At 37.5% G+C, this 14,719-nt stretch overlaps 1 protein-coding gene across 1 annotated transcript; it reads left to right on the forward strand.

Moving 5' to 3' along the window:
* Nucleotides 1-94: 94 nt before the first annotated feature.
* Nucleotides 95-12,217, forward strand: HSPA13 (heat shock protein family A (Hsp70) member 13). Its single transcript, XM_007967053.3, has 5 exons — nt 95-189; nt 1,773-2,113; nt 4,898-5,111; nt 7,471-7,638; nt 9,027-12,217. Exons 1-5 carry the CDS (start codon nt 165-167, stop codon nt 9,692-9,694), a joined length of 1,416 nt encoding a protein of 471 aa, XP_007965244.1. The 5' UTR covers nt 95-164; the 3' UTR covers nt 9,695-12,217.
* Nucleotides 12,218-14,719: the final 2,502 nt, after the last annotated feature.

Genomic DNA, 14,719 nt, shown 5'->3' on the forward strand with positions numbered 1-14,719 from the left:
CCTCACGGTAGATGAAGTCTTTGCTTTGGTCAGGGTGATAGTTTCTCTGATTGCCTTAGAGCAAGAGGACTACATTTCCCAGGAGGCTGCGGGACTGCCGGGCGGAGTCGGGGCGGTGCCTCACGTCTGGTACAGTCATCACAAGCCTGTTCGGCGGGACTGTGATGGCCAGAGAGATGACGATCTTAGGTGGGTTCCCGGGGGTCCTTGTTGCTCTTGCGGGCGTAGAGGCGATCTGAGGATGCCAGCGTGGGTGGGGGTGGTTGACTCACCTCCTGGATCCAGCTGGAGCAGCGGAAGGGGAGTCAGAAAGGTGATTTAGAGGCGGTTTTCGGCTGTTCGGAGTGGATGGGGGCGGGGACGCCTCTAGGAGGGCCCCGGCCCCTGCAGGCCGAGGTAGGGTAGACGGCGACCAGCTGTGTCCATCCCAGGGACATTAGGCTTAAGGAGGCGTTCCTTTCAACAGCACCTAGGTTTTTGAATTGCCTGTTGAATTGGGGCAAGCTATAGAAGGCTGCGAGAACGTGCACCTCCAGGACCCCTTTGTGGAGGAAGGGGGAGGAGCTACATCCGGATCTGTTGGCTCACGCATGCTGAATTTGGAGGGATTCAGGACTCTGATGTATAGCTCGATCGATGCTTTTTCCATCAAATCGGGTTTGGAATTACCTATCCCCCACCCACACAAACACCCACCCCGCGTCTCCAAGGTGATGAAATTCTTCTAAAATGCTGCCTGTAGCTGGAAGGGGAAAGTGGGATTTGCACTTGGTTTTATTTCTTTGAGTTATGTGTTGATGAAGATGAGCTAACAGTTAGTAACACAGAGGCCTGACAATTGACTTTTTGGGTCATATGTAATACGAGTGGACACAGGTGTATAACACAGCCTCCTGATACCAAATGCGAGATTAACTAAAAACCAACGGGCCATCTTTCTTCACTTATGTTTACAATCTGCGTGGCATTTGTTCCTACTCTTTTATTCTTCTTTTTTAAATTAGTATTTGTTGGGCATCTGCTATTCCTGGTCTGGGGGATACAACAGTGAACAAAACTTGTCTTCAGGAAGCTTTCATAGATGTTGCCATCAGGGTTGCCCACTTTTATGCTGCTTCTCCTGTAAATATTACCACTGCAAGGAGGGTGTCCCTAGTTCATACTTAAATACTTAAAAAGTTAACTATGTTGTGTTATGAAGTGACAGTTTCATATCTAAGGAACTTTCAAAATCATTTTATCCGATTTATCCATTTCATCCTTTTGAAAGGGAAAAGGAGGTGAGATACGAAGATAGAATTTTAGCCTTACAATAAAAAGTTTTTGTTGTGAGGATTTTAATAATGGAGCTTTTAAAAAAATGATAGTCGAAGCTTTTTATAAAGCTATAAAATCTAAATATCAATTCATCAAGAATATTAGATTATATCTGGCTTTTGCTCCAGATAAATGTTTGTTGTCAGCATCTGCACAAATATTATTGAAATATTTTTACATTTATGACATTTATTAGAGAATGACACAAACATACAGTTATAGGGTTTTTTGTTATTGTTTGTGTTGTTACTTCATTTTAAATTTTATTATAACCAGTTTACATTTTGAAAAACTTGCTGTCTGAGAGGAGTGTTATCAATAGTCCTGTAAAAATGTTTGGAGTTTGTCTTTTTTAGCCTTGTTTCAACAAGTGATATTACAGGGACTTTGCTACAGTAATTTGGTACATTGTTCTAGTTTGAAAAAATACATCTTTTAATGTTCCTGTATTTCAGGATCGGCTGTTTTGACCCTCCTGTTGGCTGGCTATTTGGCACAACAGTATTTACCACTGCCTACTCCCAAAGTGATTGGTATTGATCTTGGCACCACCTATTGTTCCGTTGGGGTGTTTTTTCCTGGCACAGGAAAAGTAAAGGTGATTCCAGATGAAAATGGGCATATCAGCATACCCAGCATGGTGTCTTTCACTGACAATGATGTATATGTGGGATATGAAAGCGTAGAGCTGGCAGATTCAAATCCTCAAAACACAATATATGATGCCAAAAGATTCATAGGCAAGATTTTCACCCCAGAAGAGCTGGAGGCTGAAATTGGCAGATACCCATTTAAGGTAAGTGATTAATCTAAAGTCTATATTAATTTTAGCGTACCCTTTTAGTTAATGCTTTGACTTCATGTCACAAAACATTCTATCTCGTCTAGCTGAATCTATTAATATGTGACAGTTCTGTTATTTCACATAACAAGAAATTCCACAGCAGCTCTAGGATGAGTTAATCACTGACTCCATAAGGCTAACAGGTACTTAAGGCCTTGCCATTTTCTTGCTCTCCCATCCTCAGCATGTCTTGCTTACCTCTTTCAAGGTAGCAGGAAGGTTGATGAAGCCCTGTGTACCATAGATAGATATTCTGTGTGTGTATGTGTACATATTTGTATACATATAAAGAGAACATACCAGGTGTGCCATTTTATGCTATTTAATATGTCATGGATAATTAATAGGGTCACATCATTATCTTTAATGATTTTGTGGAATGACTGTTCCATTATTAATTAGACTAGTCTCTGTCAGTGTACCTTTTTGTGGTTTTTCACTAATGTTGGAGATTCAGGTAATATCCTTACACACTTATCTTTGTACACTTCTCTGAAAGTTTCCTAACTTGAATACTGGAAGTCAAATTGATAGATCAAATGTGTGCATGTTTTTAAGGCATTTGATTTATATTGCTGGTTTGCTCACCAGAAAGGTTATATGCTTTTAACCATAATTTTTTAGAGTGACTGTATCTTCACTAGTTATTTTTTTAATCTTTAACAGTAAGATAAGTGAAAAATAGTATCCTGTATTAATTTTCATTTCTTTTGTTTTTTTTAGTGAGATCAGAATTTTTAGAATTTTATTGATATTTTAATTTTCTTTTGTGGTTCACTTTTTGTTCTTTTCCTTTTTTGTTTTGGTGTGTTTTTCTTTTCCTTAGTGACTATAAAAGACCTTCATTATATGTTTTTGTTATCTTTTCCTTACCTTTTTTTTCCACTGATGTTTTTGAGCTGGATGTCAAAGTTTTAAATTTTTGATTTTAGACTTTTACCATGTTTACTGTAGCCTATCCCATCCTATCCACTGGTACTTTTTTTTTTCCTCTTAATACATTTATGTGAGTGTTTGTTGGTTTGGATTTTGCTGCTCTTGTTTTTTTTCTTTTAAACATTTAAAGTTTTTTTCCATGTGAAGTTTTTCTTGGAAGTTATGAAGTGAAATTCTAAATGAATTAGGGTTTTTTTTTTTTTTGAGACGGAGTCTCATTCCATCTCTCAGCCTGGAATGCAATGGCATGATCTTGGCTCACGGCAGCCTCTGCCTCCCAGATTCAAGTGATTCTCCTCCCTCAGCCTCCCGAGCTGGGATTACAGGCGTGCGCCACCACGCCTGGCTAACTTTTGTATTTTTAGTAGAGACAGGATTTTACCATGCTGGCCATGAATTAGTTTCAAAATAGATAGTCGTATCGGTGTTGCTTATTGAATAAACCTATTCATAAAAATTTTCAAATTTTTCAAAGAAAAAAAAATTGCTCCCTGCATTTCTTAGGTTTATTACTTCGTTGTTTTTTGACTTCTTTTTTGGGATTCTTTATTGACTTACAATCTTTAATGAAAAAGTCATCTAAAGCTATATATGCCCTCTGAATTACAGCTTTGGGTACATTACTTATTGACCTCAAAACTATTTAAAGTTTCTAAGTGACCTGATTTTTTTGTTATTATTTTTGTTTCATTTGGGCATGATGGTTCTGGTATATTTGTATCGTAGTTTAATATTGTCCATATAGCTTTTTAATGTTTTCCCCAGACTAGTGAAGTATTTTTTGGAAGGTCAGTTTTTCATGATGGAAACCTAACCATGAGACCTAAAGTGAGAAAACATTCTTGTAATTTCTTAGATTAGTTCTCTTTTGTATTTATATTAATACAACCTGGGTAAAACTAGGATAGTATTTTTTAGAGTTAAAATAGTTTTTTAAATGTACACCCACATTATTGGGGATAATGAGCTAATGCACAATACATGTTTTCATGGGAAACAAGAATGTAAATGAGATTTGATTCTTAGATAAGTACATAATGATGTACTAAAATTATTCTTGTTAATATGTACTAGAAAATTATTTCAGCTATCCATTACTCTTAGAAACAAGAAATTTGGGGGAAAAAAGGAGAAGATTCTGAGTTACATACTTGAATGAGCAACTTTCATTTCTTACATTTCATCATTTATTTTTTCTTTATTCAGAAAACATATACTGAGAATCTTTTGTGTTCTAGTCATGTGCTTGGTGATGAATTTTATTCTGCTGTTATTAAAAACTAGTGTGGGCCAAGCGCAGTGGCTTTCACCTGTAATCCCAGCACTTTAGGAGGCTGAAGCGGGCGGATCACAAGGTCAGGAGTTCAAGACCAACCTGGCCAACATAGTGAAACCCCCCCTCTACTAAAAATACAAAAATTAGCCAGGCATGGTGGCGCGCACCTGTAGCCCCAGCCACTCGGGAGGCTGAGGCAGGAGAATTGCTTGAACCCAGGAGGCAGAGGCTGTGGTCAGCCGAGATCATGCCACCACACTCCAGCCCGGGCAACAGAGCAAGACTCCATCTCAAAAAAAAAAGTAAAACTAATATGTATTCATTGTATAGATTTGAATGTATAACATTTAACAAGTTCTAATCTTGGTGAATGTACTGGATAGATTACAAATGCATTTTTTTATTTTGTAAATATAAAGGTAAGTTCTCAGGAAGTCTAGCATTTATGTATATATGTATGTCTATGTGTGTATATATATATATTTTTACTCTTTTATTTACTTATTTGCAAATCCTATTCACAGGTTTTAAACAAAAATGGAATGGTTGAGTTTTCTGTGACAAGTAATGAGACCATCACGGTGTCCCCAGAATATGTTGGCTCTCGACTTTTGTTGAAGTTAAAGGAAATGGCAGAGGCCTATCTTGGAATGCCAGTTGCCAATGCTGTCATTTCTGTACCAGCAGAATTTGATCTAAAACAGAGAAATTCAACAGTGGAAGCTGCTAACCTTGCAGGTAACAGTACCCTTGACTGAGATGCATTTTTCTCAAAATTGTGTTGGGTTGAAAACCTTCTGTGGTAAGATTTACCACCTCCCAAACCACACGATAGTCAAAATAAACAAACTATATGGTAGGTGTATTAGGGTTCTCTAGAGGGACAGGACTAATAGTATATATGTGTATATGAAAGGGATTTTATTAAGGTGTATTGACTCACACTATCACAGGGTGAAGTCCCACAGTAGGCTGGCTGCAAGCTGAGGAGCAAGGAAGCCAGCCTGAATCCCAAAACCTCAAAAGTAGGGAAGCCCACAGTGCAGTTTTTAGTCTGTGGCCCAAGGCCCAAGAGCCCCTGGCAAACCACTGGTGTAGGTCCAACAGTCCAGAAGCTAGAGAACTTAGAGTCCGATGTTCGAGGGCAGGAAGCATCCAGCACGGGAGAAAGATGGAGGGTGGAAGACTCAGGCAGTCTAATCCTCCCACAGTCTTCTGCCTGCTTTTATTCTAGGCACGCTCTGGCAGCTGATTAGATGGTGCCCACCCAGATTGAGGGTAGGCCTGCCTCTCCCAGTCCACTGACTCAAATGTTAATCTCCTTTGGCAGTACCCTCACAGACACACCCAGGAACAGTACTTTGCATCCATCAATCCAATCAAGATGATAATATTAACCATCACAGTAGGTAAAGTAGATGGATTTTTATACAGGTTTATAATTTTGAAAGCTCTATAGCACAATATAAAATGTGTATGTAATAAGAATCAATCAGATAGCTACAGGACAAAGGCTCAAAGAGAAAATGGACACATGTTAGCAGTGAGGAATTCTTTCTTCTAAATTCCATTAATGTTAAGGTGAATATAATTTTTAAAATAAAATCTGAGGTAGATCATTTAATGATTTAACATTTAATGCCATTGAACCAATATTGAAGGCCTTGCTAAAAAAAGAAAAAAATCTTTGTTCTCATGGAACTTATATTCTACCAAAGGGAAACACAGAATGAGCATAAAAGGTAAATTTAATAATGTTTTCAGCCTCCACATTACTGATGTTTTGGGCCAGATAATTTTTTATTGTGGAGGACTGTCCTGTGAACTACAAAATATTTAACAGCATCCCTAGCCTCTATTCACCAGCACCCTCCTCCACCAAGTGGTGACAATGAAAAATGTCTCCGTATGTTGCCAGATTTCTTCTGGAGGTAAAATCCTGCCTTGTTGAAAGCCACTGATACAATGTATATCAGAAAGTAACCTACTATGAAGAAAAGAGCAGGCTAATGGGCCGAGGTTGCTTTTGGTGGTCAGGGGATGGAAGACCTGTAGAATTTAAATAGAGTGATCAGGCAAACCTCATTGAGAAAGTAACATTTAAGCACATTTGAAGAAAGCAAAATCGTTTAACCATGCAGACACATGGAGAAAGTGTGTTGTAGGAAGAAGAGATGGCCACTGCAACAGCCATAAGCTGGGAATTTGCTGGTACATAGAGGATAGGAAGCTGGTCAGTGTGGCCAGAGTAGAATAAGTGGTAAAATCAGAGAGCTGAAGGGAAGGGCGTTATGATCTTTGGAGTAATTCTTTAGAGTTTGAATGTTGTCATAGCTCCTGATACATAATGCCATATTACTTTCCGTACCACTCATAAGTGTGGCGTGTAGTTTAAAGCAGGAATTTCATTCAAAGAAACCTGGTCTTTTACCTGCTCAACATAAGCTTCTTTAATTTCCATAGCACTTAAGTGATAGTATATAATGATTAATTTTTTTTTTTTTTTTGAGACGGAGTCTCGCCCTGTCTCCCAGGCTGGAGTGCAGTGGCGCGATCTCGGCTCACTGCAAGCTCCGCCTCCCGGGTTCCTGCCATTCTCCTGCCTCAGCCTCCCGAGTAGCTGGGGCTACAGGTGCCCGCCATCGCGCCCGGCTAATTCTTTGTATTTTTAGTAAAGATGGGGTTTCACCGTGTTAGCCAGGATGGTCTCTGGATCTCCTGACCTCATGATCCGGCTGCCTCGGCATAATGATTAATTTTTATTGCTCATATATTCCAGTGTAGAATATGAATGTTAGAAAAGGCTGGGAGACTTTTTGAAAATTAAGTGTTAATTAATAAAGAATAGAATGACTTATTCCACTGAACCTTGACTTTTCTTTCTTTATATTGTAATCTTTCAGAATCATTTTAAAGATACCATTTAGAAGAGCCTGTGTGTACTGTTCCCATTTCATGCTTCTGTTGGGTTTGTGACTGCTCTCATTATTACTCAGTGGTGTTCATGTCACAGAAGACACAAACATCCTGTGAGTGGGAAGAGATTACTTTATCACATCCTCTCATGAGTTTTTCTTCCCTTCAACCAATCTTACAGGACTGAAGATTTTGAGGGTAATAAATGAACCCACAGCGGCAGCTATGGCTTATGGCCTCCACAAGGCTGACGTCTTCCACGTGTTGGTGATCGACTTGGGCGGAGGAACTCTAGATGTGTCTTTACTGAATAAACAAGGAGGGATGTTTCTAACCCGAGCAATGTCTGGTAAGAAAAATGCAGGGAGAGGCTGGGCACCGTGGCTCACGCCTGTAATCCCAGCACTTTGGGAGGCCGAGGCAGGTGGATCACGAGGTCAGGAGATCGAGTCCATCCTGGCTAACACTGTGAAACCCCTTCTCTACTAAAAAAAAAAAAAAAAAAAAAAAAAACAGAAAAATGCAGGGAGAGTTGAAGAGGTTTGGGCAGTGCTTTCTTTAACATATCCAATGTGTAGTGCATCCTTCTTTTCCCCCGGAATTCTTTGACTTTATTTTGATAATTTTCTGTATATGTAATTTTATACCACCATTTGTATATATTTACTGCCAAAAGTTAAATCTCAAAAAATGACTGGGCATCCTATAAGTCAAATAAATACATTGCCTGTTACCCAGTTAACAGCTCATGGAGCCAGTAGGACTTTTCATGATGATAGTGAAGCAAGGAAACAGAGGGCAGAAAAATTTATTTAAAATGAAGGGTGAGCAGTATATTTCATTTAATATGTTTTATAGAGTAGATGTCTTTAGAAAATCGAATTGTATTTTTCCCTAGGAAATGATAGGATTTTGCATTCTAAACCCTTTCTTTAAAGGTTTTCGTTTCGTTGAATGTAGCTTAAGGGATTCAACCTGTTTGATGAGTTGAGTTGTAAGTTACAGGTATTCTAACCTCTGCATTGTTTTTTCTCTTCTTCGAATCAAGTTAAATACCAGGAAATTACATTACATTACTCTTTTCCTTTGAAATTATTTATCTAGTTTTCAGGTAGAAAAGTAGAAAGACTTTTTCAGGTCCTACTAATCAGGCAAGAAAAAATGAAAGGAAAAAAAGAGATTAAATACCTACTTTTTCATTATAAGAAGCACTTTCTTCTGTTGAGAATGACATTCAGCGTTTTTAAATAGCTACTTATAAGCCAATCTGTATTCTTAATCTCTATTTACTGAAAAATTATTTGATGTTGTGAAGAGATACTTCCTTTTACATAATTTAAAATTTTGACCCTGATGTGCACTAGTTTTTAAATAGTACTTATTTGGGTTAAGATAGCTTTAACCCAGTTATTATTTTTTTAATTTTTTTAATTTTTATTTATTGATTTATTTTGTAGAGACAGGGTCTTGCCATGTTGCCCAGTCTGGTCTCTAACTCCTGGTCTCAAGCAATCCTCCCACCTCAGCCTTCCAAAGTTCTAGGATTACAGGTGTGAGCCACCATGCCCAGCAACACAGTTCTTTTTAACCAGTCTTTGTATGAATAAAATTGTAATGATACATGAAACAGGGATTTGTTATTCCCAGAATATAATTTTTACATATACATAATAATATACATGTATACATACACACATATGTGCGTAACTATATTAAACTTTTTTATTTTTCACTCAGGAAACAATAAACTTGGAGGACAGGACTTCAATCAGAGATTGCTTCAGTACTTATATAAACAGATCTATCAAACGTATGGCTTTGTGCCCTCTAGGAAAGAGGAGATCCACAGATTGAGACAAGCTGTGGAAATGGTCAAATTAAATCTGACTCTTCATCAAGCTGCTCAGTTGTCAGTATTACTAACGGTGGAGGAACAGGACAGGAAGGAACCTCACAGTAGTGACACTGACCTGCCAAAAGACAAACTTTCCTCAGCAGATGACCATCATGTGAACAGTGGGTTTGGACACGGCCTTTCTGATAAGAAAAGTGGAGAAAGTCAGGTTTTATTTGAAACGGAAGTATCACGCAAACTCTTTGATACCCTGAATGAAGACCTGTTTCAGAAAATACTCGTACCCATTCAGCAAGTATTGAAAGAAGGCCACCTGGAAAAGACTGAGATTGATGAGGTGGTTTTAGTTGGGGGCTCCACTCGTATTCCTCGGATCCGTCAAGTCATTCAAGAGTTCTTTGGAAAAGATCCCAACACATCTGTAGACCCTGACCTAGCAGTGGTAACGGGAGTGGCCATCCAAGCAGGGATTGATGGAGGCTCTTGGCCTCTCCAAGTCAGTGCTTTAGAAATTCCCAATAAGCATTTACAAAAAACCAACTTCAACTGAATTCTGTAGAAATAATGGTTATTTGTGATCTTGTCTGGTGATCTCTTCCCGTTTATCAGATTACCTTTTCCGCAAAAGAAAGTCTCTTTCTAAAATATCACAGATTTACCTAGAGGGCAACATTTAGATACAGGAAAATTTTACATGGCGTTTTGTCTTAGGATTAGACGTGTCCAAATTGATCCTATTTGATTTTGGAGAGATCCTATTCTAACAAATACTCTAAAATGATAAAATTGAGGTACAGCTCTCTTATAAGAATATGGATGACTATATTTTCTGGATTCTGGAGATTGATAACCATATGCATTTAACATTATATTCTAGAAACATTAAATAGTGCCAATTATGAGATTTCCAGTTCCTGCTAAATTGTATTAGCAGGAGCTGGTAATTACTTGTATTATCACATGTAACTAATAATTTGAACTATACTTGAAGGATCTTGTTGATGTCAGGTATTTACAGTGGTTGGAAGATAGCAGTATTAGCATAAGCTGCATACATAATATTCAGTAACTGCTATATTATATAACAAATTTACATTCACAAGTTCAGTATCCTGTTAAGGGTCATATTCTTGTAATCTGTATTCTCCAGGAGTTTTATGTATTTAATAGATGAATTTATTTTATTTCTAAAGGCATTCAAGTTTTCCAGCACCATATAGTAGAAATACCCAATTGATATTCCAGTTCCTTTATGTCCTGTACATCATTCTCTGCTTGGATTTCCATTATTCTGTTTGGTTAGAGAATAAAATTGGTAATTGCATTTGAAGAATGTGTTAATGTCAGAGCCATGATTACTATCTCATTTTTATTATCCAAGACCTTTGCAAACATTGGCAAATAGCATCAATTACCTACTGTATTTGTTTTACATGTTGGTTTCTTTGTTTATATTTTCGGTAAGCCCTGGGGAATATAGCATGTAATTGAGCTACTAAATGGTTTTGGTTCCGTTTTACCGAGATTTTTCCTCATATTTAGTTTTGAATGAGGAAACTGTGTTCAATTATAAAAGCTGTGTTATTGTTTTCTATTATTATTTTTAAATAATTACACTTGGACTATTTTCAAATATTAGGTTGGTTATGATGAGAGCAAAAAATTTGTGAATACTGGAAGTAACGTGGAAATCGAATGTGGAAGCCATTGTGGCAAAGTTTCTACAAATCGGCATTTGTAGCAGAATTGTTGGTTTTTGTTGTTTGTTTCCTTTAAGAAAAACCACAGGGACCAGGAAAGAAAATATAACAGTTTGATTTCTGTCATACCCATTTTATTTGAAGATATATGGATATATATACACACACACACACACATACACACACATACTTTCCTTAATAGAGGAATGCTTCATATTATTTAAAAATTATGTCCTTGTAAAAAACAATTTTTGTTTTTTAATGTAAAGTATGTCTGCTTTATCCATTGCTGAATTTGATAGGATGTTGAATTGCCAGTCATCGAAGAAGGAAACTGAGCAAATTCATTTCAACAACATCAAAATATTTCAGCTTCTCATAGTAAAAAACTGAATGTTACTAATACTTTTCATATCTAAAAAAAAATTATTAGCAATGAAATTGCTGTTAAAACTCAAGTTTCAATCAAATACTTTTGTGTACAGAAAATGTCTATAGTAGGTAGATAGAAATGTATAAAATGTTTGTTGAAATATTTTAGAATGAATGGAGAAATGCCAAAGATGAATTCTTCACTGCATTATGAAAATATTCCAAATGTTCTCTTGGACTTTATATAAATCTGTAATAGATTTTAGAATTGAAAAATTCTTTGTGAAGGTCTTCTAAAAGTGTTCAGTTTATCTCAAAATCTCCATATATAGGCTCAGCTTTAACCTAAAATATAGAAAAAACCCTTGAATTTCTCAAACGTTTGAGATGTTCAAGACAGTCTGTTAATCTGTTAATACTTTTGGAAACAGTTGACAACATAGGGCAGGCAGCTAATCTCATGTACTAAAGTTGGAATTTAAATAATCTCTATTTGCAAATTAGAATGACAGTGTTGGAATTTGGAGGCAGTAGTTGAGCATATTCTCTAGTATATAGCTACACCTTTAATAAAATGAAGGAATGTGTTCAATCATATTTTAGTGGGCTATTAATAAATAGTCTTGAAGTCAATTTATTTATTTAAAAGATAATGCATCCTAAAAGGGATCATTTATGAACAACAATCTGAAGTCTTTTCCTAAAAAAACTTAATACACTTTAGTTGTACATTTAGCCAGTGTTATTTGAAGTACGTAACTTTTAAAATATTAAGTGTCTTGTATGATTAGAATATGTGAATGAGTAATTTATTTTGTATCCGGAATGTTTTGGTACTGTGTTTTCACTCAAACCACTGACTTAACAGATACTACTGTGTATAACATGTACTAAATATTACAGTTATTGTGCATAACAGATTGTTCCTCTTCTATTCGTGTGTATACAGGCAATTCATGTTTTAATGTAAATAAATACCATTTTGCAGTTTGTTTTTTAAACTATGTACTTTTTCATTCAGGACTAGTCTGGAGTATACTTTTCAGGCATATAAATAAGAAAGTGAGGATGGAACTGATTTGTTGCCCTAGGCACTCAATCTCAATAACTGTGGCCTAGTTGTTCCCGAAATGTACATTTCTCTATATCCTTTGTATTGCTTATATGCTTTCCACTTATTTCTCTAACTTAGAAAAGACAGTTTTTGTAGAATATGAACAGTATCTTCAGAATTCTGAACACCAATTCATGGCTTCTGACCATGGTGGAGCCAGAAACTAAGCTAACCTAATCTAGCTAGTTAATAAATCCTGCATAACGGGATTCCTTTGGTTGATGGTTAATAAATATTTCTCTAACCAAAGTTTATAGTAGTCTTTGGACAAATAATATATTAATTGTGTTTTGCTTCTTTAAGAAATTCATTTGATTAATGTAATCTTTTAACATGAGCCTTTAGATAATGACAGAAGACTTGACCTTGGAGAGACTCAAATATATGAAGGAATACAGCAATAGTTCATATTTATCTTAATTAACAGATAGTGCCTCACTGAGGTAGGCAGCCTCTGATGTGGGATCCAGTGATCCCACCTTGTGGAATTAACATCCGTGTGTAATCCTATTCTCTTGAATTTGGGCAAGAGATAATGACTCACTGCTAATGAATCATACGGCAGAAATACTGGGATGTCATTTCTGAAATTAGGTTTAAAAAAGATCAGCTTCCTTCTTGGATGCACCTTCTCGCTGGCTTTCTCTTTCGGATCCCAGCTGCCACATTAAGAAGACCATGTAAAGAAGCTGTTTTGGTGAATACAGGTGTAGAAAGACACCCTAGAAGATGAGAGGCCACATGGAGGCAGACAGGTACCCCCCACTGACAGGAGGCACGAATTTCCAGCGACGTGAGACAGCCGCCTTGAAATGAACCCGGCCGGGCGCGGTGGCTCAAGCCTGTAATCCCAGCACTTTGGGAGGCCGAGACGGGCGGATCACAAGGTCAGAAGATCGAGACCACCCTGGCTAACCCGGTGAAACCCCGTCTCTTCTAAAAAAAAAAATACAAAAAACTAGCCGGGCGAGGTGGCGGGCGCCTGTAGTCCCATCTACTCGGGAGGCTGAGGCAGGAGAATGGCGTGAACCCGGGAGGCGGAGCTTGCAGTGAGCTGAGATCCGGCCACTGCACTCCAGCCTGGGCGACAGAGCCAGAGCCAGACTCCGTCTCAAAAAAAAAAAAGAAAGAAATGAACCCTCCAGCCTTACTAAGTCTTGAGATGATGCAGCCACAGTTGACTCTTTGAATGCCACGTCATGAGACACCTTAATTCTTGTTTTGGCAAGAATTATAAACAGTTTGAACTACCAGGTTCCTGACCCACAGAAAATGTGAGATCATTCATTTCTGTTATTTTAAAGTACTAAGCTTTGGATTAATTTGTTACACAACAGCAGATAATAGAGTTCTTACTATGGCACTGCTCTATATATTTTACTAATACTAACCAGTTTAGTTCTACCACCATTTGAGTAGGTACTATTATCTGCATTTTCAAATAGGGAAATTAAGGCATAGATATGTTAGGCAGTTTTCCCAGGATTACAACTATTGAGAAAGTCAGGATTCAAATCCAGTCTATGCTTGTAATTCCAGTGCTGTGCTGCCTTATCCATTACAGAATACAATCCCATAGTACCTTTTCTGTTCTGTTACCAAACCTGGATAGTATCCATGTAAGACCTCTTATTTACCAGCTATTGTTAACATTGGAGACTTATGCTTTTTATTCCTTTACATTTTCAAAAAGCAGGTTTAGAATTTATCGATTTCTTAAATACAAAATGAAATCAATAGCACCTGTTTCACTTGGTTTTTGTAAGTGCCTGGCACAAAGAAAGCAATAACGATTAATACATATGGTAGATACAGAAATGAACAAAGTTCAGTCACTATCAATTTTATGTGGGTTTTTTTAATTGATTGATTGATTGAGATGGAGTATCGCTCTGTCTCCCAGGCTGGAGTGCAGTGGTGCGATCTCAGTTCACTGAAGCCTCCACCTCCCAGGTTCCGGCTATTCTCCTGCCTCGGCCTCCTGAGTAGCTGGGATTACAGCAGGTACCACCACAACCAGCTAATTTTTGTATTTCTAGTAGGAACAGGGTTTTGCCATGTTGGCTGGGATGGTCTCGAACTCCTGACCTCAGGTGATCCACCCACCTCAGCCTCCCAAAATCTAGGATTATAGGCATAAGCCACCGCGCACAGCCTTATGTGGGCTTATTAAGGAGCAACAAATAGGTTACATCCCCCAGTATCATCAGAGCCTAATTCAATGGGTCTAAAATTTCTGTAAATTATTGAGGGTTCTTCTGATGAACTATGAAAACAATTTTGCTTTGGTAAAGCATTTACTTTGTTTTGACAAGAATTATACATGATTTGCCTCACATTAAATTATTCGCATTTTAAAGCAGGAATAAATACAGTCTGTTTGATACCT

This window comes from Chlorocebus sabaeus, chromosome 2 (assembly GCF_047675955.1).
Source record: "Chlorocebus sabaeus isolate Y175 chromosome 2, mChlSab1.0.hap1, whole genome shotgun sequence".
Lineage (NCBI taxonomy): Eukaryota > Metazoa > Chordata > Mammalia > Primates > Cercopithecidae > Chlorocebus > Chlorocebus sabaeus.